This window comes from Triplophysa dalaica, chromosome 19 (assembly GCF_015846415.1).
Source record: "Triplophysa dalaica isolate WHDGS20190420 chromosome 19, ASM1584641v1, whole genome shotgun sequence".
Taxonomy (NCBI): Eukaryota; Metazoa; Chordata; class Actinopteri; order Cypriniformes; family Nemacheilidae; genus Triplophysa; species Triplophysa dalaica.
This window is the reverse complement of record NC_079560.1, coordinates 2,267,905-2,294,763: the sequence shown is the minus strand read 5'-3', so window position 1 is coordinate 2,294,763 and position 26,859 is coordinate 2,267,905. Positions and strand designations below refer to the sequence as shown.

Below are 26,859 nucleotides of genomic sequence, written 5' to 3'. Positions count from 1 at the left end.
ATTAAGATGTTCTTAAAGATGGCTGAGCTCGATCGGTTTCGGGGTCATAGGATGGAGGACGGAGGAGCGAGGAAACGAGGAGGCACATTGAGAAGCACCCCTGGTTGTTCCATCACAGCGAGGCTTAGAACTGCCATCCTCCAGTGCAGCATCCTGCACAACTTTCAAAAAACAGCTCAGAACTAATACTGTTCCACATTTATTTGACTAACCAATAATTGTCTATTTCTTGTGTCTAAAAACATTTTTTTGTTTCATTCTCTCTCTTTCTTACTCCAGCTTTAATCCTCATAGTAGCATGGCCTTAAACAAACGGTAGCCTACTGTTAAGCGTGTTGTCGAAATGTTTATATTCTCTACTTGTAAGTCGTTTTGGATAAAAGCATCTGCCAAATGAATAAAAGTAAATGTAGAATATTTTTTGTTATAACTGTACAGTCAAATTTTTATGTCCTGGCACAAAAGAGCAAATGTCAAAATAGACATCAGACAAGCACAAAACAAATTAACTATTAACACACTCTAGGGGTTCTCCTCAAGTTCCAAATCCTCCACTAAATTACAAAAAAACAAATAGCTTTTCTCTCCTTTTAAATGTAGTACAAGAGAATTGTTTTGTACAAACTTTCTCTACTCTCAAGACTCTGCTGCCACCTGCTGGTACATAAAGCAAATTATACTTCTTTGGTGTTTCTAATTATGAGATAAAAACAATCAGGGATGCTAGGGGTTGGGGATAGTGTGAGTGGCATTAGCTATGCTGCTTTTTGATGCTCTGACTTAGTGGATAATGATGTTTGTACCAAGCTTATTTATAACACTGTGTTTCAACAGTTTAATTGCTGCTGTATTTAATGAGATTAAATACAGCAAAATATTTTTGTTAATATAGTATGGACAGTGAAAACATAACAGAATGACAGAATGAAAGAAAAAGCATCCACAATAAAAACACCAACTTTCAGAGTCGAATAATACTTTCTATTATAACCACGATCGTGTTTTTGTATGTATGTTTATGTTTGATTTACGTAAACAAGTAATTAAAATCTCTGAAATATTCTCTGAAGAACGAGAATTGTTTTGAACTTTTTGTCTCTTTACCATAAAGACTCTGCTGCCACCTGCTGGTAAATAAAGCTAATTATACTTATTTAGTAATATTAAGGAAATAAAATGTCAGTATCTTTTAAAATATGTCAAAACATTTTGTCGTTGCAGAAAAAAGCTGTTATATTTTATGTATATATTTAGTCCCCACCACGATATACAGTAGGCTATGGAGTACATCATGTTTTTTACATGAATTTTTTTTTCAAGGCTAAATCATAAGTATAAAATCAGACACTATATGTATAAAGAATAAATATGAATATATAGAGATGTAGTCGATCATTTCCTCGCATGCTCTTGGGCACTTTCTTGTCCAAGAAAGAAATGGAACGTGATAGTTTTATCTCTAGTACCTGTATCGAACCGTGACATTTGAGTCTTGGCCAAAAACAAACAATTAAAGGGTTTAAGAACAAAAAATCTTTTCAAAATTATTAAATGCTTGGGAAATAAGCATTTGCTATACTAATTAATGAATACATGTAAATGGTTTTGAACATTTTGAAATCTTCTGTGATGGTTAGAGGTAAGGTTTAGGGATAGAATATAGCCTACAGTTTGTACAGTATAAAAATAATTAAGTCTATCGAGGGTCACCAAAAAACATAGAAACCAACATTGTGTTTTTTGTTAATTCAAGAATGCATAAAGTGTGAGGGTAGTGTTGGGGTTCAGAGATAGAATATACAATGTACAGGTTGCTTATTAGAAATTCAGATACAAGATCATCCAATTGTACAATAACAATTTATCACGCTTAACTCGCCAACAGTTGAAAACATTGTTGCACTGATGCACGTAGTATTAGTCAAAGGGGGACACGTCTTTACATTCACACAAGAACCTGTCACACTTGTGCATTCATAACATTTGAGCGAGTCTCCTGAAAGAAACATTTCATTTTCTTTATTTGCTAATAAATCATGAAATATGCTTTTGTGTTTTGTACTGTACCTCCAGAGAAAATAATTAAAAAGAGTACAGTGACGATTTTCAGGTGAGTCTTTGAAAGGTCAGGATGAGAATAAATGACTTCAAATCTTGAAAATACAGATATAATATAGTTATTATGAATTCTCTATATATAAAATATAAAAAGCAGACAAGGTTCAAGAACTCATATCTATCCCTATATAAACATATACATATTTGTACAAATATTACAGGCCATTGTATTTTGCCACCTTTTTTGTGTTATGTTTGTTGTTTTTTTATTTTAATAATTTGTGTACCATCAAAAACTGCCGCTCGTGGTTTTAAAATAATCTGCACAGATTAGATCTCATATGATTCATATGCTCGTTTCAATGTGTGAGATTTTAAAATGTGTGTTAATGGCCTGTGCGAGCAACATGATCCAACAGTTTTGCCTTAAAGAATACCTGGAAAGGGGTGAAAATGGTAGACGAACAAACTTTTGATTATTTTTTTTTATCTGAAGGAGAGTAACCACAGCATTTGTCTGTAGTCCCACATCTGGATTTATTGGACTAAATTTATTGTTTATTTCAATTCTCTGTAACTTGTTTTATGCCCGTCCGAGCTTAGTCACTATAGTGTCTATATGTTAATGTGTCAATAGAATGAGAATTAATGCTGTTCACATAAATTAATAATACATTTCCAAATGGATACACAAATTTTGTGTGTACTTTAGTTCATTTAAAAATTATTTTAACACAAAATCTGCCCATTTTCTCTATAGTTTTGAAGCATATACCGACTGTTACTGCCTACAAACAGGAAACTAAGACAATATCTATGTTCATTGTACATAGTGCGACTGTTCCCAGCGCCACCCAACCCCAAGCTTTGGTTTGGTTTCACTCATATCTTAATTCTAGTATGTAACCACACCAAGCAAGCAATAGCCGTCATATCAACATCTCAGTTAATAGACCATATAAAGTCAGGCCATAAGTAACCCATTTCTTGCCCAAATTACCGGTTGTTTGATTACATGGATATTGATGTTCTTTTTGTCTAAAAAACGTTTATGATGTATGATATTCCATAATGGTAACAAACCAACAGTGTCAAAGGCATTTGGTTTAATTTCATTTACATGTTTTGTGCGTAGCGACAATTTAGCTCCAATTCACACCGGCTATTTGTAGCCCATGTATAGTCAAGACATTTTCGTTCTTTGGCCAGATAGTGCAGAGATTGTTGATATATCTTCCCAACAAGCAATAGCCGCCATATCAACGTCTCAGTTAAGATGTGCGTTTTTCTTACGTCACAACAAATTTGCATTGCACATGAAAAAAAACAGAACACAAGCCAATATATTGTGTTTATTCAGTTTGTTGCTATTGTGCGCAGCAAAGTAAACAACACTTGGGTTTACTGTATGTATGTTGCAAGCAGACAGCTTTTTGCTGCTTAACAGCGTATTATCGCTCTGATCGGACTTACAATGTGGAGTGCTGGCCACTCGAATTCAAGGTAAACTATCAACGCTATCATTAGGGATGGGGAGTCGACTCCAAAAGAGTTGAGTTCTCGACTCTTAATGTTCTAAAGTCAGAATCGACTCTAACAAAGGAATCGACACTTGACTTGTCATTGACTCAAATCGGTTAAATTGTCTGTATAATTTGTGAAACAATCATATTTAAGGTAAAAGGCATACCTCCACTCTCTCTGACTGTACACGTTTACATCCGGTAAAACAATGTGGCAATCAGAGCATAAGCAATGCCTTACAAAAGGCCATGTACAATAGATCATATTCATTCTTCAACTTCAATCCGATCACATGAAATTCTCAAATTCTTATTAAAAACTCTACTATATTCAGTCTGTCCCTTTTCAAGCTATTCATTCTTTAAACAGCTGTTAAAGGTGCCGTTTGTGAAAAAAAATGACAATATCCCCAAACCACTAAGCTAGTGTTATATATTTTGATCAGCTGAGTACTACAGTATCTCAAATGTTTCCAACTTAACAGTGACACGGGGCTGAGGAGTCGCCTGTCAACGGCGTCATATCTGCGTTACCCTTTGTTACCGCCTTTACTGACGTAGAAACCACATGACAACAGTGTCGTGGACAAATGGTGAAGTAGCGTCTAGCAAGCCACTAGTTTGTTTCAAGCAGTCACTTATTTATAGACCACAATTATTCGCAACATTTACAAAACTTTGTAAAGCTCGACGCATTTCTGTTTCAGTAAGGCCACGGACTTGGGAAGGGCGGGTTTCCGGTTTGATGCGTTTGAATGGATGCAACAGAAAAATACCTGTTTAACAAAATAAGTTTAATATTTTCATGGGAAAATATTCATTTGGTTTGATAATTAAGCAAAGATACATCTTTTCGGGTGAATAATAAACTTCTTCATTAGATTCTATATATATAAATGTACATTTTTTAAAGTCTTGTTTTTCAAGGGGAGTTTTCTTTAAATGTTAATTGTTTAAAAGAGTTGAATAGCACAAATGCAGTGAAAACACGGCTGCAGTGAAAGTTTGAGAAGCCACCTACTGACTATATCAATGCAAAATCATCTGAATTTAAATTATTTATATAGGTTTACAAAAAGATCTAAAGATAATATGTATGCTTCATTACTTTAAAATGCTTTATATATTATAATATATATATATGAATCTAGATTTTATTAGAATATAGTTATGTTAATTTAAATTCTATGTTTAACATTAATTAATTCATATTAATAATCAATTCATATAAAAATTGTATGAATGTGTAAATAATCAATTTATGTAAATATACATTAAAAATAAACAAAAAATGATCCCTGTAACATCTTATCACTTTAAACTTTTTTAAATTTGGTGCGAGAGATACAGGGGACTGCGTCAGATATACATATACTTCACTTTTCTCAGAGCTGGTTGGTCCAGTTTTGTTTTGCGACCTCTACATAGAATAAAACCTGCTCCAGAGCAGTCTAGTCTAAGTAACCATGGAGACGAAAGCCACTCAAAACCAATCCATCTTCTTGAGCTCGAAAACTTGGAATATGAGTATGACAAATGAACCATATTGAGACAAGATTACTTCTCCTCAGAAAAAATACAGTTTGTTTTCGGAGTCATTTCTTATACAGAATCATGATAAATGCCTTAATGACGAAATTCAATATGAGGGGTGGTGGTCAACTTGAAAGAAGCCATTCAAAGCTATACTGTGTAATTCAAGGTCATTTCGGCCTTATGACATTGAAAATGAAATAATAGACGAGGAACAAAAGATATTTCATTCTCAATAAAAACATCAGGTTTTACCAGAAATGCCACCTTCACCAAGTTTTGCCAAACTGGTTAAAATCTTTCTCAAAGGCACCACAGTGGTATTGAAGACGGAGGGGGCTAATGATGTTTTTTTTAACTACTCTAACATATATACTTTTATATAAATATATATAACATTTCAGTAAATTTTCTCTCGAACTCAACTTACTCATGGACGTTGCACATTTAGTTCAAGAGGGACAAACACCTGTTCATATACACAATAGACACACTGATACTCTGGTTGCACATGACCGAGTGTCCTAAAAGAAAACAGAATGAGGGAGAAACTTTATCTGCATTCATAACAAAAAACCTCTTTAAATATACGTTTGTGTTTTGTACTGTACCTCCAGTGAAAAGAGATAAAGAACAATGAAGATGTTCAGATCCATCTTTGATCAGTTAGACCAAATATTTAGTTAGATCGAAATAGAAAGAGAACATGGCGCACCCACTCCTATTCTCTTTCTCACAAACCAAAAAAAATAATGTATACTGACCTACAGCATCTTTTGTTTGGACTTTTACACTTTGTTTGTTAAGTTTACTGATTCTTTTTATTAATTTATATTGTACCTTGTCTAATGTTCTTAGTTTAAAGGTTATTCAAAACAATCTTTTCTCCTCTTTGCTCATTTTGGGTTGCATACAGAATGACAAGGTGTTTGGTTTATTCATAAAAGACTAATAAATAAATATCACGAATGACACAAAAAAGTTTAGATATTTTTACAAATACTTTTTTCTACTCAAGTGGTATGAACACGGGGGGCTAAATGCATTTTATTACTCTAACACATATTCTCTGTCACACTCTAGACTCTTAATAGACGATGTAGACTTGCCAGGATCCAGAATGCCAGCTATTTGCTGAAGTTCATCTTTCAAACTTAACAACATGGAATTCAGTATTCATCAGGTGTTTTTGCTACCCTTGAAAAAGTTTATTCTAGTGTTATTAGTAACTTTTTTTTACAAAAGATTATTCTGGAGAAAAACATGTTATCAGTGTTCGGCAAGTTACTCTGGAAATGAAATAAAATGACTGATAACTGATTACTCCATAATCAAGTTACTGGTCTGATTACTTATTTTCAAAAGTAATTCATTACATTAATAGTTACATCCTTCTAAAAACAAAATAACCTCTTCAGCCTTCTCATGACTAAACTTTATTGGGAAGTGCACACTATCTCTCGCAACAAAGTAAATGAAGCCTGTCTTTAAAACTGTAATACTGTAAAGTCATAAGTTGTCCTAACATCAAGCCACAATATTGTTCAGAATTATTACTATTTTTGAAACTGAATTTTCTGATTTTTTTCTGAAGGATTAAGCAAATTTGCCTGTAGGGGAAACACATTGACATTCTATAGGATCCAACATTTTGTGTGTAGATTTCAAGACATTACTTAACAGTAAAACGGCAGTTTCAAGAAGGAAATCAATATTTTATGCAGTTTTATTTTAATCCCAACGTGTTTGTGAATGTAGACCCGGAATAATTGTATTATTTTTCACTCAAGAGATTAAAGGTGCATCCTGTTTCCTTGTTCACTAAAGACCACTTATTTATATTTGTTTCCAGTCTTCACATTTTAGAAATGCCCCAAAAGTTTTTTAAGATAAATTACATTATTAGGCGAGCATCATGCTTAGGTTTCAAAACTAGAGGGGTTTAAAATTGAAAAACATTTTTTAATGTAAAAGAGCATCCACAATTGTTAAAAAAGCAACACACAAACACACATTTATGCTCTCTACTTTATTACATGCTGGGTTTGGCAATGTCACTTTTTGGTTTGCTTAGTTTTAAAAAGCCAGGGTGCAAAAATATAGCAATAAAGCAATATTGGAGGTTAAAGTGGAAATTCCGTTTTTTTTTTCATGTGACTACGGGAATCAAACATGATTTCAAACTTAACATCTTTTTGAATAATATTTATCATTTATCATGTCTTGTACATGTTGTACATGATATTTCTATAAGCTTTTCAAACATCAGAATCTTTTACAAATCCACAAAAACAAAATTAGCATTTGAATAATTAGGGAATAATTGATACACCATTCTGATCAGTAAAATACAAACCACAGCAATCATTAAGTTTAATTTAGTCAACTATTTTGTAAACTGTGTAACATTCTTGTGGTTGTTGCTTGTGTTCTTGTAGAATCTGAAGTTGTGCTGAATTCAGTGTAACAGAGTGTAGAAGAACAGTGGACACAGCAGGAGAAGAAAACTGCCCTTAAAGACTCCATCTGATCAAAACACAAAATGTTTAACACACAACTAACACACTACAATTACTTAATGTTTAAACATAAAAATTGACACTGTTTATTCTGCTTAAAAGTTAACATGTCACTCTTTATAGTGTATCGTGTTGATCCTAACTGGAATTACAACTTTAGGTGCTTTGTCAGATAAATCAATACATTTAAATTTAAATAAGCACATGGAAAAGTGAAAGGAAATACCTGCGCCATTGCAAAGATCTGTATCACAGCACCGAGAAGAAACTTTCCCTACTGCAGTATCTGTGTTTTGAGTTACACAGATTTCGTTCGCCTTTGAGCATGATTTTGTTGTATAAGAACCTTTAAGAATGATTTTTTTCATTAGAATTTTCCTTAAGATAAGACATTTTGTGTCATTTCATGACAACATTAAACATTAAATTACATTAAAAAATGAATTTTTAAGTTTATGTACAGTAACACATTACATGTTTTCGAATTGGAGGTTACACTCTTAAAAAAAAAAAAGTTCTTCACGATGGCATAGAAGAACCTTTTTGGTCTAAGTTTCATGAAATGTTCCTTGTGGAAAATAAAGGTTGTGTAGTAGTTCTTCTATGGCATCGCTGTGAAGAACCCTTTAAGCTCCTTTATTTTTAAGAGTCTATGATGGTATAAATATGGTAAAATGGACTAAAGGATAAAAACATAAGAATTAATTATGGTTTAACCGCTTTTTTATATATTTTGCATCAAAGCAGTAGCCCTTGTTTATAAAAAGGTTGCAATTCTTTTGATATTATTTCACATTTCCTCTCCAGTCATATAATGTCAAACTGGACATTTCTGTCATTACATTATAACAGTAAATGTCCACAATCAAACTGGATTTACCGAGAGAAGTTGTCACTGTTCCAGTGAAACATTTTGAGAATCCATCACCACACGTCTCCTCTTTTGCATCACAAACACCATTCAGATCAGATGTGCACGAATAACACTTGAGAGAGTGTCCTTGAGGGAAAACAAAAGAAAGAGAGAGAAAAAAGAGAGACTATCAGTAACTTCTTTATGTAAATGAAATAAAACATATTGATGCATTCTAAGTTTTGTTTTACCTCCAGTGATGAGTATGAAGAGAAGTGCAATGGTGATGTGCAGATCCATGTTCGGTCAGGAGAGGAAAGATCTGGTTTCAGTGTTTCAGTGTCTCTTTTATAACTCTTCAGAAAGGGGAGGCTTTCATGCACAAACTTTGAGCTGCCCCTAAAAAATTGAGCTTAACTTTTTTTACAGTTGTCACATCAATGTTCTTATATTGAAAGCAGAAGCAAGCATGCATATCAGGAGCTGTTTCTCCAATAGTCTGCTGCCACCTACCGGTTATTGAAGATACATTCATATTGAATTTCATAGAAAGTTTGACTGCAAAATATTTAGCAACAATTGCAAATAACATAAAAGCTAAATTACGGAAAGGAGGTTACTTGTTAAACCAAACCAAAGCTACATAATATATTTTTTTATTGATGAAAGCAAATGTACAAAATGGACAGTCAGGTTGCATTGAAATGAAAAACAGATTTATGACATTATACCAGTTATACTTTAGGGCTTATTGTGTTTTGTAATTATTCGTTTATAGTATGATACGAGCCTCAGCCCCAAGAGATAAGCAAAAGTGGCCCCAGATGTTGCAGACTTTAACATTTGCTTACAACTGTACTGCTCATGAATCTACCGGTTATCCACCTTTCTACCTGATGTTTGGAAGGATCCCTCGTCTGCCTGTAGATGTAATGTTTCGCAGTGTTGGGAGAGATGACAATGAAACGCACTATGACAGCTGCATTTCAAAGATGAGAGATGATTTCATGGGGCTATTAACCTCACTCAGGCCAATGTCAGCAACGACAGACTGAATTCTACAACAGAAGAGTAAAAGGACACAACATTAACGAAGGAGACAGGGTGCTGCAGGCTAACAAGCGTATCCCATCACGCATCATGCTCTGTATATGAATCATAAGACTTTTTGCTCGGGTCTCGCGAGATGTTGCTGAAAGCTTTCCAGTGTATGTCATACTATACTTTTTAAGGTTATATCTTTATTTATTCTGTGATTGGCTAACACGTGTTATCTGTGTTTTTTTGATACAATACAAATAAAGCGCTATAAAAATAAATCTGACTTGACTATATAATTAGATATTACATATCATTTCAAAGTAAAATGTAGTGTTACATATCTTACTGGTGAAAACTCCAGAATTATGTATTTTTTTAAAACTGCTTTTTATCTCATAATTAGAAACACCACATTAATTAACTTTATATGTTTGCACTTGCTTAGTGTCCCATCGGGTTAGAAATACTTAATACTCACTTGTGATCTTCACGCCCACTTGAACACTAGGGGCAAAAACAGGAAATCCGTCATGAAAGTAGTCAAGTGGTCATGTGAAAAGACCGCAAGTGGGGGTATTTGGACGCAGCATTGACATTAGACACACTCTGTGCTCGTCCGTCCTGTCGCGTGCACGCGCTCTCAAGTGGCCAAGACCGCAAGTTGGGGCATTTGGACGCAGCCTTAAAAATGCTTAAAGGTGGTCAAAAATCCAACTGAAATATGTCAAATATATGTTATTTATAAATATGAACTATATTAATACATTAACTACGTGAATGTGACCTATACTGTCTGAAATAGGTCTACATTTACAATAATATGATCTAAAGATGTGATGATGTGCAGGGGGAGGAGAATTTATACTGTACGTGCGTCAGGTTTAGTTGATAAAACACTTTTGTATCCTTGCTCATGACTTCTCAGAAAGCATCCTCGACCCTCGCATCCTCCCGGTGCAATTTGAGAATTAAGATGTTCTTAAAGATGGCTGAGCTCGATCGGTTTCGGGGTCATAGGATGGAGGATGGAGGAGTGAGGAAACGAGAAGGCACATTGAGAAGCACCCCTGGTTGTTCCATCACAGCGAGGTTTAGAACTGCCATCCTCCACCCGAACTGCAGCATCCTGCACAAAAAAACAGCTCAGAACATAACTGTTCCACATTTATTTGACTAACCAATAACTGTCCATGTCTTGTATCTAAAAACATTTTTTTGTTTCATTCTCTCCCTTGCTTACTCCAGCTCCTAGTAGCATGGCCTTAAACGAACGGTAGTCTAATGTTTAGCGTGTTGACAAAATGTTTATATGCTCTACTTGCAAATGAATAAAATTAAATGTAGAATATATATTTTTTTAACTGATCATTCAAATTTTACTGTCCTGGCACAAAAGAGCAAATGTCAAAATAAACATCAGACAAGCAAAACAAATTATTTTTTAACACACACTAGGGGTTCTCCTCAAGTTCCGAATCCTCTAAATTACACAAACAAATAGCTTTTCTCTCCTTTTAAATGTAGTACAAGAGAATTGTTTTGTACAAACTTTCTCTACTCTCAAGACTCTGCCGCCACCTGCTGGTACATAAAGCAAATTATACTTCTTTGACTTTGAAGAATAAATGCAGTCTATATTGGTTAAAACATATCATTTTGAAAATGTCCCATTTTTAGTTCAGTAATACGCCTAATTTGCAAGAGTGGTCTGTTATCATATGGCGCATTCGCACGGGATAAGTGAACCCTGTGATATTACTCATATTGGCGTACATATTTACCGTATGTGATGGCGAGGCCATATAGCTTGGATTTAATGATACATGACTGTACCTTTCAGCATTTGAGACCCGCGATCGCGCTGATCTTCTGTCCGGTTCGCGATCACGGGCCTAAAATGCTGACAATGTTACAAGTATTTCCAAGAGAAATAAATAAACGGAAACTTCCGGTCAAAAAAAACGGTCTTGGGAATATATGTAAATGACCCAGCAACCAAATTAATAGTAAAACACTTCAAAACAGTCTCCATTATTCGCAAACGGTTGATAAACGTTGAAAAATGATAAATGAGCACGCCAAATCACAGAGATGCCGATTCGCACGGGACTAATATGATCAAAGGACCTCGGTGTTCGTTAAAGTATATGATAGATCATTTGTGGGGGAAGTTTTACTCTACAAATTACAGAAATGGCCGATTCACACGGGATTAAGATCAAATAAAAATCAAATCCCTTTATTGTCACTCAACCATATACAGAGGTGCAACAGTAGCTGAAAAAGTTGGGTGCATTTCCAACCAACATGGCAGTATGACAGACATTTCTTGTACACATTTACACAGTAAACATTTCTGTACAGGTTTTACACCAGAATACAACAAATAACACTTAATATACATAATAATAATAACACAGCAGCAAATGTACACAATGTGCGTAGTGTACACAGGATAATGACACAAAATTTGTAAATAACGAAATAAAGATCAAAGACAATCTCTGCAATTATTACAAATGACCAGAGGTCCCCAGATAATACTAATCCTGTGCGAAGAGAGCTTTAGTCTCCCTATATTATATCCTTGTGTCTATTGTCCTGTGCTCATTCGTTGTTCTTGTGTGCTGGTTTGTTTATGTCCTGTTTGCCTTATTACGTTCCTTGCATTGCTGTATCCTGTGGATTTATTACCCTGCCTTGTTTTTGGATTACCTTGGCCTGACCTTTGGATGTTCTTTTTTTTAGTTGTGTCTTAGTTTGTGTAAGTTGTTATATTATGTGTTCTCTATTTTTTTGCCAGTCTTTGTTATTGTACCCAGTCTTAGTTTCGTTTTCCCCATCAAGGGTGTTTTGTACTTTTCTTATGTCAATACATCTTTGTTAAACATGAGCTATTTACAAAATGTTCTCTTCCCCCTTTAAGGGCCGTATTTAGAACAGGTCGGGCCTACAATCAGTGTGGTTTTGTATAGTGTCTAAACAGTCATGTTCTATGCAAGGTGTGTAATGGACAGAAGGAAGATCTCTGAAAAGCGCAGTTTTTGATTGACAGCGGCCACTAGTGTTGTATTATAGATTTGCAAGGAATCGCTCGGTCCAAACACGACGGTGGCCACGATAGTACAAAAAGATGTCGTTCTCATGTTGACGCAGTCAAGAGATCATGGGAGTATAAGAAAGACTGTAGAAAGAGCAATGTCTTATTTATTACATAACATAAAAGGTCTGTGGATTGTAAGTATAAAAAGAAGGATAAAAGTCAGGCAGGAGCTGCAGAGAAAGGTATTAGAAACACGGTTCATTATAATGGTCTTTATACACCTCTGAAGAAAAAGATTTGTATATAATATTGCATTTCTGTCAATAGATCCTCCTAAAAACCCAGCATTGTTCCTTTAAAGCAATCACAGTAGAACTTATAACAGAAATGTGATTAATGGTGAGATTGGCTCTTGTAAACAAGGTAGTTTCATAATCTTATTTTCTCTGATCTGTCATGTTAAAATATGCAATATTGCTTATTACCTTACATGTGGTATCAGATCGAAAAATGGTGAGGCTGAAACGAGAAAGTAAAACTAACAGCAGTTGGGTGGACTTTCTATAATATAGAGACATTGAATGTTATGCGTACTCAGAACACACAGAATCTACACAATCTTGTGTTTGCATTTGTGCATATTTGGGATTTTTGTGTTGTTTCACTGCACTTTTTTGTGTAATCTGTTAGGACTCCTGTAAGGGGAATTGTTGTTTACAATTCATCACCTATTAGAATAATAATATTTATTTCATATCTTGAAAATACATATTTATAAAATATAAAAAATGTAAGGGCACACTGTAAAAAGTAATACCTAGATCTAACTTATAAAAAGTGAGGCAAGTGGCTGCATTGGATGTTTTAAGTTGAATCAACTTGCAGCCTTTTTTAAGTATAATAAACAATTTAACATTACTTAATACAAACGCAACAAAATCAAGTTGAGCTAACTAATAGTACCAGTATTGTTCAGTTAGATACACCTACTTTTCTTGGTAGAGGGAACTTATTTATGGCCTGCTACAAGTAACCAGTAATATTTTTAATTCGGTTTTAAGAACTTTATGTTCTTAGCAAAATTAACCTAATCATATGCGAATAAACATTTTAATTGAGTCCTGGCTATATCCTCAAAAAATAAATCTAAATGTCTATATTCTAAGCACCACTGTGATTAACTTTACATAAACAGACATTGTCATTAACAATTACAAATTTAATTGAAGAAGAAAAAGATGGGAGTAAATCGAAGACAATAACATTTATTCAATGTCAACCAGTGTCACTTTTTACAGCGACTACAACACAGGCAATAAATGTGGCCACACGCGTACACAAACAAAAAACAAACACTGTTTAAGTGCATTTTCAACCTGTTTTAAACAGTGAAGTGAAATATCTAAACTGCCCAATCTGCAATGTTTAGATAAAGGGAAATGTGAGCCATAACATCACATTGTATCACACGGGAACTGCAATGTCAAAAATGATTACAGTATTTCTATATATTTACAGTCCAAAGTCCACATTAATTAAGGCACTTTTCAAAACATAAAATCTGTAAGATTAATTATTTCAGATCAAAATACTGGTAAAATTCTGAGACAATGACAGAAAATCATTGAAGACAACTTGGTGGGGAGATTTGGATACTTGGATAATGGTTTAGGACGAATGGGATCCAATCCCACAAAATGCCTCTGATACATCTCAAAGGTTTACACCAATTTTGAGGGAAACTTGAGGTCGGGGGCATAGTAATGTTCAAACAGTAGGCATCATGCTTTCGACAGGTTAGGCAAACCTCTGACAATCCTTTCATACTCTCGATCGCTTATCAGGAGACTTTGGGGAAGCTTGTTACGTCTCAAAGTCTTCAGTAAAAACAGCCTCTGCTGAGCTCTCTTGATGATAAAGAAGATATTTAAGCTCCAAGTCAGGTCTTCAGTGATATGTACTCCCAAGAACTTTAAACTCTCTTTACTTCTCACCATTAATACACAAAGGATTGTGTTATGTTTTGTTATTTCTCTTGAAGTTTATTATATGATTGCCTTTGTTTTTTGTTTGTTTTGAGAATGAGGTTGTTGTCTTTACACCATGTAGATAGTGCCTGGACCTCCTCTCTGTAATCAATTTCATTATTGTCAGTTATGAGTGCCACTTTGGTAGTGTCATCTGCGTATTTGATGTTAGTGTAAGAACCTTAGATAAAAAAGGTTATTCTTTGGCATCAATAAACCTTTTGAAGCACTTAAGCACTTTAGTAATCCTAAATTTGTATTGTTTTTAATTTGTTTATGTAGAACAGTTTTCTAAAAAGAATGCATTTTGCAGAGTGAACACGATACAACCACACTAGTTTACATTCATTATTGCTTTTCTGTTGTGCTTTAAGAAACTGCTGAAATTGTCACTTAGAACTTCATGTTTGTATTTTCTTCACTAATTTGAGAAAGTGATTAATCCTAAATTTTCTATATATTAATGTTGTTTGTAGACCTTAAGGTCTGTGAAAAGGTTTTGTTGAAAAATGGAAAGGTCCCTTGTACGCAAAGAGTAATATGCTTCTATCTGCTGGTCAGTGTATGCACACACTTTATTTATGATGACAGAAGCTGTCGTTGCATATTTTACACACAAATTGATTCAAGTAAACAGCAGAAATGAAGATCCCCATAACACATGCACTTTATGTATCGGGCTTATGTGTTTAACTCATGCTGAAGCATCAAAATAACAGGTTGTTGAGAGGGGTGCATTCACATTTGACTTTTCAATCAAGACTTAAGCTTGGGGATGATATAAACATGCGAAAACATTTGAAGCACATTTGGGAACAGTGTGAAATTGGGAACGTTAAAACTTGTAGCAACTCAGCATTTTAATAAGTATTGCCCCTGATCCATTTACAGATTGAAAACATTTCACCCCCCAAATAAAATAGATTTTATTGATATCAATCGTTATTTATAAAAAAATACGAAAAACAAGAAAATAGTATTCAAGTTAATGAAAACAAATGAAGAGAGTTAAAAAAACTAATTGGGAAATACAGAGGAGAATATGAATTAATAATATACAGACAATGTGAAATGAGGTTGGCAAAAAGCCAGACGAGGGAGATGTCAAAAAATCCTTTTCACTATTACACAGATTCCCCTGTGTTCGGTAGCAACAGCAAGGTCATGGGCTCATCCCAGGGAATTGCACATAGTCAGAAAACAAATGTACAGTACAATGCAATGTAAGCCGCTTTAGATAAAAGCGTCTGCCAAATCCATACATTTAAAATGTTTCAGGGAAAATATGCTGGTACCAAATACATACCTGTTATGCAGTAGTCTTCAGATCCTAAGCAGTTAAGAATGTTTGTGCACTTCTTCCCCTTCTCAGCACAGTAGTAACATTGTTTTCCATTGGGAATGTTAGGTCTGGAATCTGTTGAAAAAGCAAATCCAAATTTTTTTATCTTCAGAAGAATGTACAGAATATACAAATATAGTGTTACAGTATATTTTATATCAAAGACAATACCTAGGCCATCTTGTGTATTACAGAGGTCTGTGTTACAACACTGCACAGAGCTTCTCTCAACGCCAACATTATAGTAATTGTTCACACAGACCAGTGGCCGATCACAGCCCTTCTTCAGCATTTTGCGTGTAGTTCCACCTAAGAAAGGGGTCAGTTTAATCAAATTTAACATTTTTGAGTACAGACCAGTGATCTATATAAATGACTGGATTGCGGCTAGCACTCTAAACCAACGACTGGAGGTGAAGCCCCCGGAAGCGATCGTGCCGCCATGTTGACATGCACGATTGACAGAGAGAGCCACTGACTTGCAATTAAAATGATGATCTAAAATAACCAGCTTTTCAGCTTATTAGGATCACAATTAGTTTTTAGTGTTTTTAAATGTTACTGTTACTTGTATGGAAACAAATAACTATCAGTTATCAATTGAAACCAGAAGGCAAACTTCTGATGTTTTTTCCAATGCTTATATGTATTTTAGGCAGAATAGCCACGGATAGAAATCAATGTACAGAAGGTGAGTTTGATCCAAAATGAGAACTCAGTTTAAAAAATATCAAAAGTCATGGTTTTTTTTGTGTTTTATTGTTTTAGTTAGCTGCATTTTTTTTATTATGGCTTAAATCAAAATAAAACAACTGCAGTTTAAATGATATTAATTGGAATGTACAATAAAACATGTTTTTTAATAAAAACTGTACAGCCTGTATTTATTGAGATATCAGAAGAGTACTTTAATCATAAGTGTCTCGTTAGTCAAGTGCTACTGTAATGAAAATGAAGGAAAATGAATTTAACTCACTATATATATATATTAATTAATATTATCAAAAATATTTCAATAATTGAGCATTTACTATACATGCTTAAGACATTTGAGTTCTGAGAATATACAGTGTGACTTTAGATATAAAACAGGGACTGGCAAGTAACTTTTTTATCATTAAAATGTGATAACTCCCTATTCATTTATTAGAATGTTTGGGAATACCAACATGGCGGTGTAATGACATCATGAGCAATCAAGTCATTTATGTAGATCATTGGTACAGACACACATCTATTTTGTATTTCATGTTAGGTACTGTTTAACCCCAAATGCTGGGTTGTTTCAATTAAAAGTTTTTCTTCATTTAGTCAATGTCACATTCCGCTCACCTTTGGATTTCACATCTATTTGACTTGTACATGCATATTCAGGGGGACATGTCACCACTGCATTCACACAATAACCAGTGATACTTGTACACTTATAACATAAGAGCGTGTGTCCTGAACAAAAAAACAGAACGAGGGAGAAACATTTAATTATCTGTACAGGTATTTGTAGAAAATAAAATAATAAATAGGTTTTTGTGTTTTGTACTGTACCTCCAGTGAAAAGAGTAAAAAAGAGAATGACGAAGATGTTCAGATCAATCTTTGGTCGGTCAGAAGGTGAATAAAAGGATCAAAAGATGGTTTTGCTGAATGAGAAAGTAAATCATGAATATCTATGTCATTCTATACTTTTAAAAATAAAGATGCTTAAAAGTTTCTTCATAGAAATGCCATGGAAGAAACATTTTTGGTTCTACAAAGAAACATTCAGTCAAAAGGTTCTTTAAGGAATCGTCTTTTCCATACTTTTTTATAATTTAAAGAACCATTTTTCGACACAAAGAACCTTTCGTGAAACAGAAATGTTAAAGGTTCTTTGTGGAACCATTTAGACAAATAAAAGCCTGTTCTTAAGAGGGGTTATTTTTAAGAGTGTATGCAACAGAAATGTATAATCATAACCATGCACGTACCTTAAACAGTTGTGCTGTTAAATAAGTTGTTGCATCGAAAGGATCCCATTTCGAAATGTACCTTAAAAACTTTCAGTCTTATGTTTGGAACACGAAGTTGTTAGGTTACACCAACATGTTTGTTTTCTTAATAACCAGTTTTTTGTGTCTTACATTTGGAATGTGCACTCCATCCAGGGTGTATCCTGCCTTGATGCCCGATGACTCCTGAGATAGGCGCAGGCAGCCCGTGACCCGAGGTAGTTCGGATAAGCGGTAGAAAATGGAATGGAATCGAACATTTGGAATGTTTAAAAGAAAAGAAACAACATTATTATTAAATGATAAATAACGAAACATACTTGGACAAGCAGGACAACATAGAACAAGACTACTAAACGTGAGTTTGTTTACTTTATATACATGCATGCAGCTGTGGAAAAAATTAAGAGACCACATTTAAGAGACGTCTTAAATTAACTTTCCGCACGTATTGCATGTCAATTGATCTTTTCTGCATTTATTTGGTCAGTTCCAGTCTAGTGTTCATCCGAAACAAACCTTGGTGATGAGGTAACTGCAATGTGATAGAATGAGAGAATACATAGAAACATGAAAAATGTCAAAAAAGTCCTATTCAATTATATATTCATGCTTGAACTAATCCTTAAATTTCTTTTCAATCGCAAATAAATGCAAATTTGGGAATGTGGGAGAAATGTTGTCACAAGTTCACAGTATTAAACAAAAATGTTCCGTTTACTCAACAAAGGGAGATCCAGTGTCACTGTAAAGGATGCTGTTGATATTGTAAGTCGGAATTTTGTGTTTGTAAAATGTTTTTTCTTCACTTAAATTGAACTATTTCTACAGAAACTGTAAGTTAATGTTTTTGCTCTTACGTTACCTCAATATTCTCAACTTTTTTTCACCAGAATATACAGTATTCATGACTTTGTAAAAAAGTGCGCTTGTTCGTGTGTTTCACTCACTTTGTAATGTGAAACACACGATACATTGTATCGTTTCTTTCCTGACAACCTCACAGACGTGACTGCATGCGTGTGAATTGTGCGTGGAGAACGTTCGTTCGTCTAACGTGTCTGCCTTGACTAATTTTAAATAGCGCACATAGGCTACACAGATATATGTACAGCTACTTGTAGCCTATGGGCTTGTGTTATTTTAGACACACTGTTCAAACAGTGTGTAATAGAAGATTTGATCATTAAAGCTATTATTAAATTAGATAAAGTATTTTTTAACAGTAGATAAAACTATTGAAAAGGCTTATATCTTTAACATCATTGAAGAATATCAAGAAAATACTATTAAGGGTAGTAAAAACTACTTTCGCAATAGAAAAAGCCTTTAGTGTATTTTACAATATGAATTATGTGCAAGCATGATGGGAAACATACAACAAGGTCTAGAATAGAATGGATGCATTACTTGTGTTCTAAATGTCTATTTTATTAAAATAATTATATGAAACCACTGAACATAAAAATAAAACCACCGTTAGATGGCGCCAAAGCACTGTTCTGTTGAGCTTACAATGATGGGCTAATGTTCAACCTCTTGTTTCAAAGCCACAAAGAATATATTTACTACCGACACAACTGCTCTTAAAATTGTTTTGATATGGTGCTGTTTTGAACCATTTTTTCATTAAATGTCATTAGCAACTTGTTTCTTTACAAACATTTGATTTTCCAATGAATATTTTTAAAGCTAAATACTACTTATTACAGGTAGGCTAAATAAAAACAACTATTTAAAAAAAAAATTTCCCCTCTGTATTTTCCTCAATTTATTTATCTCAACTGGTAGTTGTTTTCCTGATATTTAAAAAATATTTTCCAAACTTGTTTACCCATAATAGAAACGTGAATTTCTAGTGTGTGTGTTATAGTTAGAAATATAGGTAATTATACATGCTTGTTTACCCGGAATTGAAACATGCAAATTTCAAGTGCCTGTGTTATAAATAGGAAAATATATGTGCTGTCTTTGGATCCCACAACATGCTATATATGCTACAATATTTTAATGACAACAACAATTTTTGGCTTTACATGATCGCAATCTGAACACAAAATTGTAGCATAATATAATAATAGCATAATCATTTATTAAATGTGGTTGTGCATCTGAGGTACTTTTTGCTCCATTGTCCAGTTGTTCAGCCGGAAAATATAAACAAAATGAAACTGGTCTTCAAGCAAGAGAAATGTAAAAACAGACCTGCTCTTATTAATAGCAGGTGAACAACAATACGATAAGCTACAAAATAAACTAACATCATAACCTAGGAAGTTTGTCCTTACAATAGACTTGGGAATAGATGAATATGATAACCTGCAGACATTATGAGTAAAATAGCCTTGTTATTAACATGGTAAAGACATTAGCAGACATCTATCTATCTAAAGCCCTAAACACAAATGGCACATACAATTGTGAATTAACTTGGATTGTGCATCATTTAAAACACAACAGAAAGGCGTCATCATTTAAAATGGATTTAATGGCATTAATGTATTTTTTTTACATTTATATATATTCATTTGACTTACATTATCACCATCACATTTTGTTAATACAGTATTGTACACCTTTAATAAATAAAAATTCTGATTTAAAACCCATGATATTATTTAATTTGTTTCCAGATTATCTGTTTCATTAAAAGCATATCACCAAAGAAAATACAAAGAAAACAAGTGTTTTAATACAAAATATGTCACACTCGTTTGTTGCAGTAATGAGCTGTTTTATGTTTAAAAGTAAAACTTTCCCTCCAAGTTTTACTAGCCAATCCACAAAATCTAAAACATTTGACTAGAGTTTGAAGTTCTGCTAAAGTAAGTGGAACATTGTGTAGAAGAAGAACGGCCATGAGAGGAGGAGGAGGTTCAGATTGAACCTTTTAGCACTGTTACACAGATCCCCCTGACAACATGAGACGTCCACGTAACCCTCCGGCACAAGTGATGTAATATCGCAGACAGATTTACTGACGCATCCTTTTACAGTCGCTGGCAGAGAGTCAAAGTTTGCTAAGAAAAGATTGGTTGAGTGATTGAAAACCAAAACTGGGTACAAATATACTGATTTGATACCAAATTCTCACCTTTTGCTTTAATGCAGTAGTCTTCAGTTCCTAAACATTTTAATTTGTTTGAGCAATTGTTCCCATCACAGTAGTAACATTGTTTTCCATTGGGGATGATTGTGTTGGAATCTGTAGAAACAACAGACCTTATCCTTCGATCTTAAGCTTACTGTCAGCATTATATACAGTGCTTTATATCAAAGACAATACCTGGGACATCTTGGGAATTACAGAGGTCTGTGTTACAGCACTTCATAGATATTGTTTCTCTTGCAATCCCATAATTAACAGATCCATTTCCACAGGTCAGTGGCGAATTACAACTCTTAACCTTAGTGGTCACCACATTGTTGCCTTAAACAAACAAACAAAAAAAGATGTTTTGATACTTCACACCTGACCAATGGAGTAATGAAGGGTTCTTTGTTACAGGTTTTCTAAAAGCAAACTCTCTCTGTGTGTGTCTGTGTGTGTCTAAGAGGTGACTGAAATTATACTGCCATTATCCTTATTTTATTACTGTTTCATAATCATAAATGCTGTTTTGTAAGTAGAAATAAGGGAATCTTTCTCAGTTTTATAATTTTTATCAAAGATTAAACAATAGTTATAAAAATAATGAGACAAATAAAATTACTAAGTATTAAATACAACCCATACCCTTGTGTCAGAATTATGTTGGTTATTTCATAACAAACCCACTTATCTGTACCTTGCAGATACTCAAATGGTTAAAACTTTCAATATTTATCTTTCATCAAACTTCACTCACCAATATATCCAACTACTGTAGCACTTGCACATGCAGTAAGTAGAGCGGGACACTCCGTCTCTGCGCCTACACAAGGACCCGTCACATCTGTACACTGATAACATTTGATCGAATGTCCTGAAACAGAATTAAGGATATACTTTTAATCATTTAATCTATGTTTGTAGCTAATAAAACATTAAATACTGTGTTGAGTTTTGTACCGTACCTCCATCAAAAAGAGAAAAAAGGACAACGGCGATTATGTAAAGATCCATCTTTGGTCAGGAGGTGAATAAAATGAAGAATATCCATTTTCAGTGGCGATTTTTATAGAAGAACATAACAGGAGGAGACTGTAATAAGAAAGTAAAACTCAAATATCGGAGTGGGTTGGCATTCACCGAAGTAGAAACAAGATGTTACGAACTGCACAGAACACACAGGATTTTCAGGTTGCACTTTTACATATTTGGGTTTGTACGGGTATCAATGAAATGATGGTGAATAAATAATAGAGAATGATGTTTTTTTTGGGTGAACTGCCCCATTAAGTAAAGAAGAAAATAACTCAGATAAATTACCGATTAACTTTTGTAATTTAAATAAGGGAAAGCGCATAGTCCATGTTGCAAAATAACAGTGTCATTCTTTTTCACTAAGAGATTAAAACAAAGAACAAAATAGTAAAAAGTTCAACCATCAGAACATTTAGAATTTCAAACGTTAAATTAACATCTCAAAGCCTTAAAATATATGGGAAATGGGAAAAAAAACATCAATAAGGGCTTCTGGACCAGTGTTGTTGACATTTTACAAAAAAATCATTCAATTTAGTAACGGAAAACTACGACTGCGTTTTAGTGCCACGTTAAAAATAAAAATAATCCAAGATTTCGAGAATGAAGTCGAAATGTTACGAGAATAAACTCGTTGTATTACGAGATTTTGAGGAAAATCACAGAATTGCTAGAAATTTGGTTAGAGATTTGGTTAAATCCTTCTTTAGATTAGAATTTAGCAATAAGGAAATTCTTTGTCTTTTGGAGCATCATCACAGATTTATAATTAGCAAAAGGACACTGCAGCGGTTGTGCAGGAAACTGAATTTATTCAGAAGAAAAATAAGACAGACATTGAGGAAATTACCTCTTTTGTTCAGACTGGAATAGCGACCAGTGGTCGACCCAAGGATATAGGTGGTTACATCTGCCTGCTATTCGAAGAGGATATGCTGTTTATCTCTGCGACGTCGCCAGTACTTCAGCCGGGTCCCAACGCGTTGAGGCATATGGATTCATATGATAAACTGAAGCAAAAATTGAAATATTAAAAAAGAATACAAACATTGAAATATAAAAAAAACAATGCTTGATTAACTTGTGATTGCATTTGTGGCTTTAATACTCTTATTATCCTTAAGGACTAATAAAAATGTACAAATATGATCTAAAGAGTTTTTAATTAAACATTTGAATGAATGCTGGTGTTTGCAAGGCCTTCCGTAGAACTAAGAACGTACTCACTGGTTAAGATGACGTGCTTAAACATAACTTAAACTCTTAAACTACAACATTCACGTAAACAAAATATGTATAACGACGAGTTATCCTCGAAATATTTCGACTTCATTCCCGAAATATTTCGACTTTATTCTCGAAATCTTGGATTTTTTATAGTTCAACCAGCGGCTTTGTAACAATTCAAATAGTAGAAAATCGCTAAATAAATAAAGTTAAGGTGAAAATATTTGCCCATGCATGGATGTTTAAGATTTTTTCTGGGCAAATGTGAGACACTTTTGCTCAGTCTCTATCTTATTGTTGAATCATGAACACTGTTTAACTGAGGCAAGATGAGGTGGGGTTTATGAGGAAGTGTAGCACCTCTGATGAGGGGCTTGTCGTGCCCTGTCTCAGGGCACCTCACACTTGGTCCCCACCTGTCAGCTCTCATCTGTGGCTATCAGCAGCGGCCACACCCCGGGCAAAGGCTCGACATGCCGGCTTAACCAGGTTGAGGGTAGCCGCTGGGTAACCCTCAGTGATTTGGGTTATTTCTGTCTTTTGATTATTAAAAAAAAATTGTACAGTTGTTTGACATGTTTGGATGTTTCCAGTTCTTTTCCTCTTTAATGAAAGGTTTTGTAATTTCAAAATGTCTTTACATTTATACAATTTGTGGAGCTAATCAATTGGCTGTTTATTGGAAAATTAATGTGTTTTTGTTTTTTAGGAAAGCTGCAGTTTTAATCAAGTATGGAACGTGTTTAAGATCTTGCATGTGCATTGGCTCTTAGTAAAGATGTGTCAGGACTCTATCCATCCTGTCAAAAGTTTTCCAACTTCCTGGACAGAGTTGTGACAGCCAGGGCCGCATTAAGAGCTCACTGGGCCCCGGGGCTATGAGTTACTGCAGGCCCCCCCCCACCACTTTAGGTCACCAACTACAGAGAAAGAGAAAAAAACTGTTTTTTTTCTAAAACACTGCTGAACTTGTTTTACATAAATATAATCTAGAATCATACAGAATAACTGTTGTCAATTCCTTTACAATATACAATTAAGAAAATAGCTTACCTTAAAAAAAATGTTTCCTGCTTTTGCGGAAAGAGAAGTCCTTGATAATGTCACTGAAGTCAAGGGATCGGAGAATGTCATTTTCCAGGGACATCAAAGTAAGATGGTTCAGTCTCCCTTGTAACATGCATGAACGAAGACGGTTTTGACCAAAGACAGTTGGAAAAAGAACGCTCTCCACTGGCGTTAGTCACAGGCAAAGTCAAGAAAATACGAAGAGCTGTGCTTCTGTTATCAGCTTCTGTCACTTTAAGACCAATCGCTGTGCAAAACCGTCTCAAGTTCACCATGGTATCAAAACGAGCATTTACAAAATTAATCCTCTCCTGCTGCTTATTGTGCCTGAGCAGTTTAAAATAATTTGTATCTATACCACAATGCTTAAATACGTGTTTAAATTATAAACTTACATCATGATGATGGCGCAGCACAATTGACATATTTCTACCGGACACATTAGCACTATCGCCACTGCCAGCCCATTAGGCGAATAGTTTGATCAAACACAAAAAGCAATATCATACAACCATCAAGTTAATAATCAAACTTAACAGTTAACGTTACCTGAAATTGGTGGGGTCGATGATGACGCTGTGTCTTTATCATCAGCTCCAACATCCACCACTCCGTGATCATCAGCTTTAGTAAAATAACCCGATAGTTTTGGGATTTTACTGAGTAGCTCATGTTTCCTCTGCTGTTTAGCTTTTAAAAAATTCATTTTTTGAGCCCCACTCGCACATTTATTTTTTAAAGATGACCTTTTTAGCTGTCGAAGACTGTTTTTGCGTGGCAATTTTAAGAATAGTCTAGAATGAAGTGAAGAGTGGAGGCGATTGATTGGTTGATGCGCAGGCTATATTCTAATAAGGCGCAGACAGCCATCGCCTGATAGGCCTAAGCTGAATTGTTGTATATTAAATAAATGCATTTGATTTGGTATATCAAATTCAAACGTGACGTTTCAATTCACAGTGCCCTGCTGCCCACGGGGGTTTGATTGACATGCGACCTGACCAATCATAACGCGAATGCGCAATTTTGTTAATAATATTAATGAGAATGATTCCATGATGATGCATGGAATATACGGCAAAGCGCTACTAAATAACAGGGCTAATTTTTGGGGGGCGTGGTAAGGCTTTGGCAATCAGATGGCTAGTAGTAATCAATCTGCTCCACAGCCAATCACGGGCCCCCTCCTTGCTCGGGCCCCGGGGCTTTAGCCCCGCCTAGCCCTATTGTTAATGCGGCCATGGTGACAGCATCATGTCTTTCGGGTTTTGTTGTGTTATTTGTGTAGACACCTTTTGTTGTCAATTTGTAACATGTGTCCTCCTGCCATGTCGCTCATCCTCGCCCCTTTTGTCTCCCGTAATCAAGCCTTAAGTGTTTGTTAAATTTATAGTTCCTTTCGAACACTAAGTTTCTTTCTGTGTTTTGGATTACACTTAAAATCAAATCAGAAATAGGTTGGATGTTGTGAGAGAATTCTTCTGGGAGCACAAGAACTAGACATAAAGGCATCCAGCTTTTGAACTCATTTATTTTAGAATCTACAAGTGTTTATATAGGTACCAGAAGACCTCAGGATGGTTTCAAATGTCCAGGGGTTCACAGAATGACCAAATAAGGTATAGGAGATAAAACAAGGAATGTTTAGCTTAGAAGAATCCCCCCCCCCCATATGGACAGAGGGAAACCCTTCCTCCAACTATCTAGCCAGGAATGTATTCAGTGAGCTTAACAACTTCACAATTCATTAGTTTCCATGTGTATATTCATTTGCGTGGAAATTAAATCTAACAGTGTTCTATCTCGATCACCTGCCGTCACATCCCTTTTGTAATTAACCCTCATGGTTGCCTATTTAAATCCCCTTTGTTTCTATGTTCCTTGTCGGGTTGTTGTCGTTATTTCATGTTGTTCAGCGCTAGTCTCAGTGTTAGTATCAGCGTAGCTTTGTCTAAACTTATCGTTAGTTTGCGTTTCTTGAAGTAAAAGTTTTTGACTCCTCATTTTGTTTCACCTCGCGGGACGTGTTTATTTTATAAGTCAATATTATTTCCTGCGTTCTTTGGATTTGTATTTTAAATAAATATTTTTAACCCTTTCCTGCCTGCGCCTGGGTTTTACCAATCCGTTTCGTGACAAGATGCTGTAAAATATGTATCTGGAGCATTCTGTGTAGGCCACATCTCAATCTACAAGTCTTGGCATGTTTTTAGATCTCAACCGTTCAGAAAAACAAATTTGCGTAACCAGTTTTTTGACGGGTGTGTGTAGGCTACTGTACATTTTTTCTAATGCATGTCTGTGGGTACGACTGAACCACAGTTTCACTTATGAAATCTTTCTGACTTAACTTGTTAGGTTAATGCAAACCCGGGCCGAGAAGTAACGCGCTGTTACACAGATTCACCTGACTTTACGAAATGTACAGTTGAAAGATAGTGCAATTCGAAATGTAATTCAGTTCATCATGTGTTTGGGATTATATCTTGTATTATCACATGCTGCTGCAAT

The 26,859-nt window shown here is 34.7% G+C and overlaps 2 protein-coding genes and 1 long non-coding RNA gene across 10 annotated transcripts; all 3 read right to left on the bottom strand.

Annotated features, from left to right (window-relative positions):
- Positions 1–7,128: 7,128 nt before the first annotated feature.
- On the bottom strand, positions 7,129–10,245 carry LOC130408297 (prostate stem cell antigen-like). 2 transcript variants are annotated; one of them, XR_008904735.1, is made up of 6 exons: positions 10,006–10,245; positions 9,380–9,544; positions 8,738–8,885; positions 8,514–8,633; positions 7,860–7,979; positions 7,129–7,640 (listed from the first exon to the last, which is right to left on the bottom strand). XR_008904735.1 is itself a non-coding variant. In XM_056731786.1 (4 exons), exons 1-4 carry the CDS (start codon positions 8,784–8,786, stop codon positions 7,573–7,575), a joined length of 357 nt encoding a protein of 118 aa, XP_056587764.1. In that variant the 5' UTR covers positions 8,787–8,888; the 3' UTR covers positions 7,129–7,572. The 2 variants fall into 2 exon arrangements, 1 of the variants encoding a protein (XP_056587764.1); XM_056731786.1 differs by lacking the exons at positions 9,380–9,544; positions 10,006–10,245 and having other exon boundaries at positions 8,738–8,888.
- Positions 10,246–16,122: 5,877 nt separating this feature from the next.
- Positions 16,123–17,563, bottom strand: LOC130408298 (uncharacterized). Its single transcript, XR_008904736.1, has 3 exons — positions 17,485–17,563; positions 17,272–17,385; positions 16,123–16,248 (listed from the first exon to the last, which is right to left on the bottom strand). It is a non-coding gene; the product is annotated as an uncharacterized LOC130408298 (long non-coding RNA).
- A 2,903-nt stretch (positions 17,564–20,466) lies between these two features.
- Positions 20,467–25,364, bottom strand: LOC130408065 (urokinase plasminogen activator surface receptor-like). 7 transcript variants are annotated; one of them, XM_056731483.1, is made up of 8 exons: positions 24,334–25,364; positions 23,641–24,200; positions 22,904–23,063; positions 21,984–22,110; positions 21,776–21,892; positions 21,214–21,357; positions 21,022–21,132; positions 20,467–20,947 (listed from the first exon to the last, which is right to left on the bottom strand). In XM_056731483.1, the coding sequence occupies exons 4-8, from the start codon at positions 22,030–22,032 to the stop codon at positions 20,748–20,750; spliced, it is 621 nt and encodes a 206-aa protein (XP_056587461.1). In that variant the 5' UTR covers positions 22,033–22,110; positions 22,904–23,063; positions 23,641–24,200; positions 24,334–25,364; the 3' UTR covers positions 20,467–20,747. The 7 variants fall into 7 exon arrangements, with proteins under 7 accessions (XP_056587461.1, XP_056587464.1, XP_056587466.1 ...); XM_056731486.1 differs by having other exon boundaries at positions 22,904–24,200; positions 24,334–24,450; positions 24,744–25,364; XM_056731488.1 differs by lacking the exon at positions 23,641–24,200 and having other exon boundaries at positions 24,334–24,450; positions 24,744–25,364.
- Positions 25,365–26,859: the final 1,495 nt, after the last annotated feature.

Excerpts from the sequence above, each read along its gene's own strand:
- LOC130408297 (XM_056731786.1), bottom strand. The coding sequence starts at position 8,786 with ATGGATCTGCACATCACCATTGCACTTCTCTTCATACTCATCACTGGA. Across the intron at positions 7,980-8,513 it reads AACAGTGACAACTTCTCTCG|GTTCTTATACAACAAAATCA; the intron begins GTAAATCCAGTT and ends TCATTCTTAAAG. Across the intron at positions 7,641-7,859 it reads AGATCTTTGCAATGGCGCAG|ATGGAGTCTTTAAGGGCAGT; the intron begins GTATTTCCTTTC and ends TGTTTTGATCAG.
- LOC130408065 (XM_056731482.1), bottom strand. The coding sequence starts at position 22,032 with ATGGATCTTTACATAATCGCCGTTGTCCTTTTTTCTCTTTTTGATGGA. Across the intron at positions 21,358-21,775 it reads TACAGTAGTTGGATATATTG|GCAACAATGTGGTGACCACT; the intron begins GTGAGTGAAGTT and ends TGTTTGTTTAAG. Across the intron at positions 21,133-21,213 it reads TAATTCCCAAGATGTCCCAG|ATTCCAACACAATCATCCCC; the intron begins GTATTGTCTTTG and ends TTGTTTCTACAG.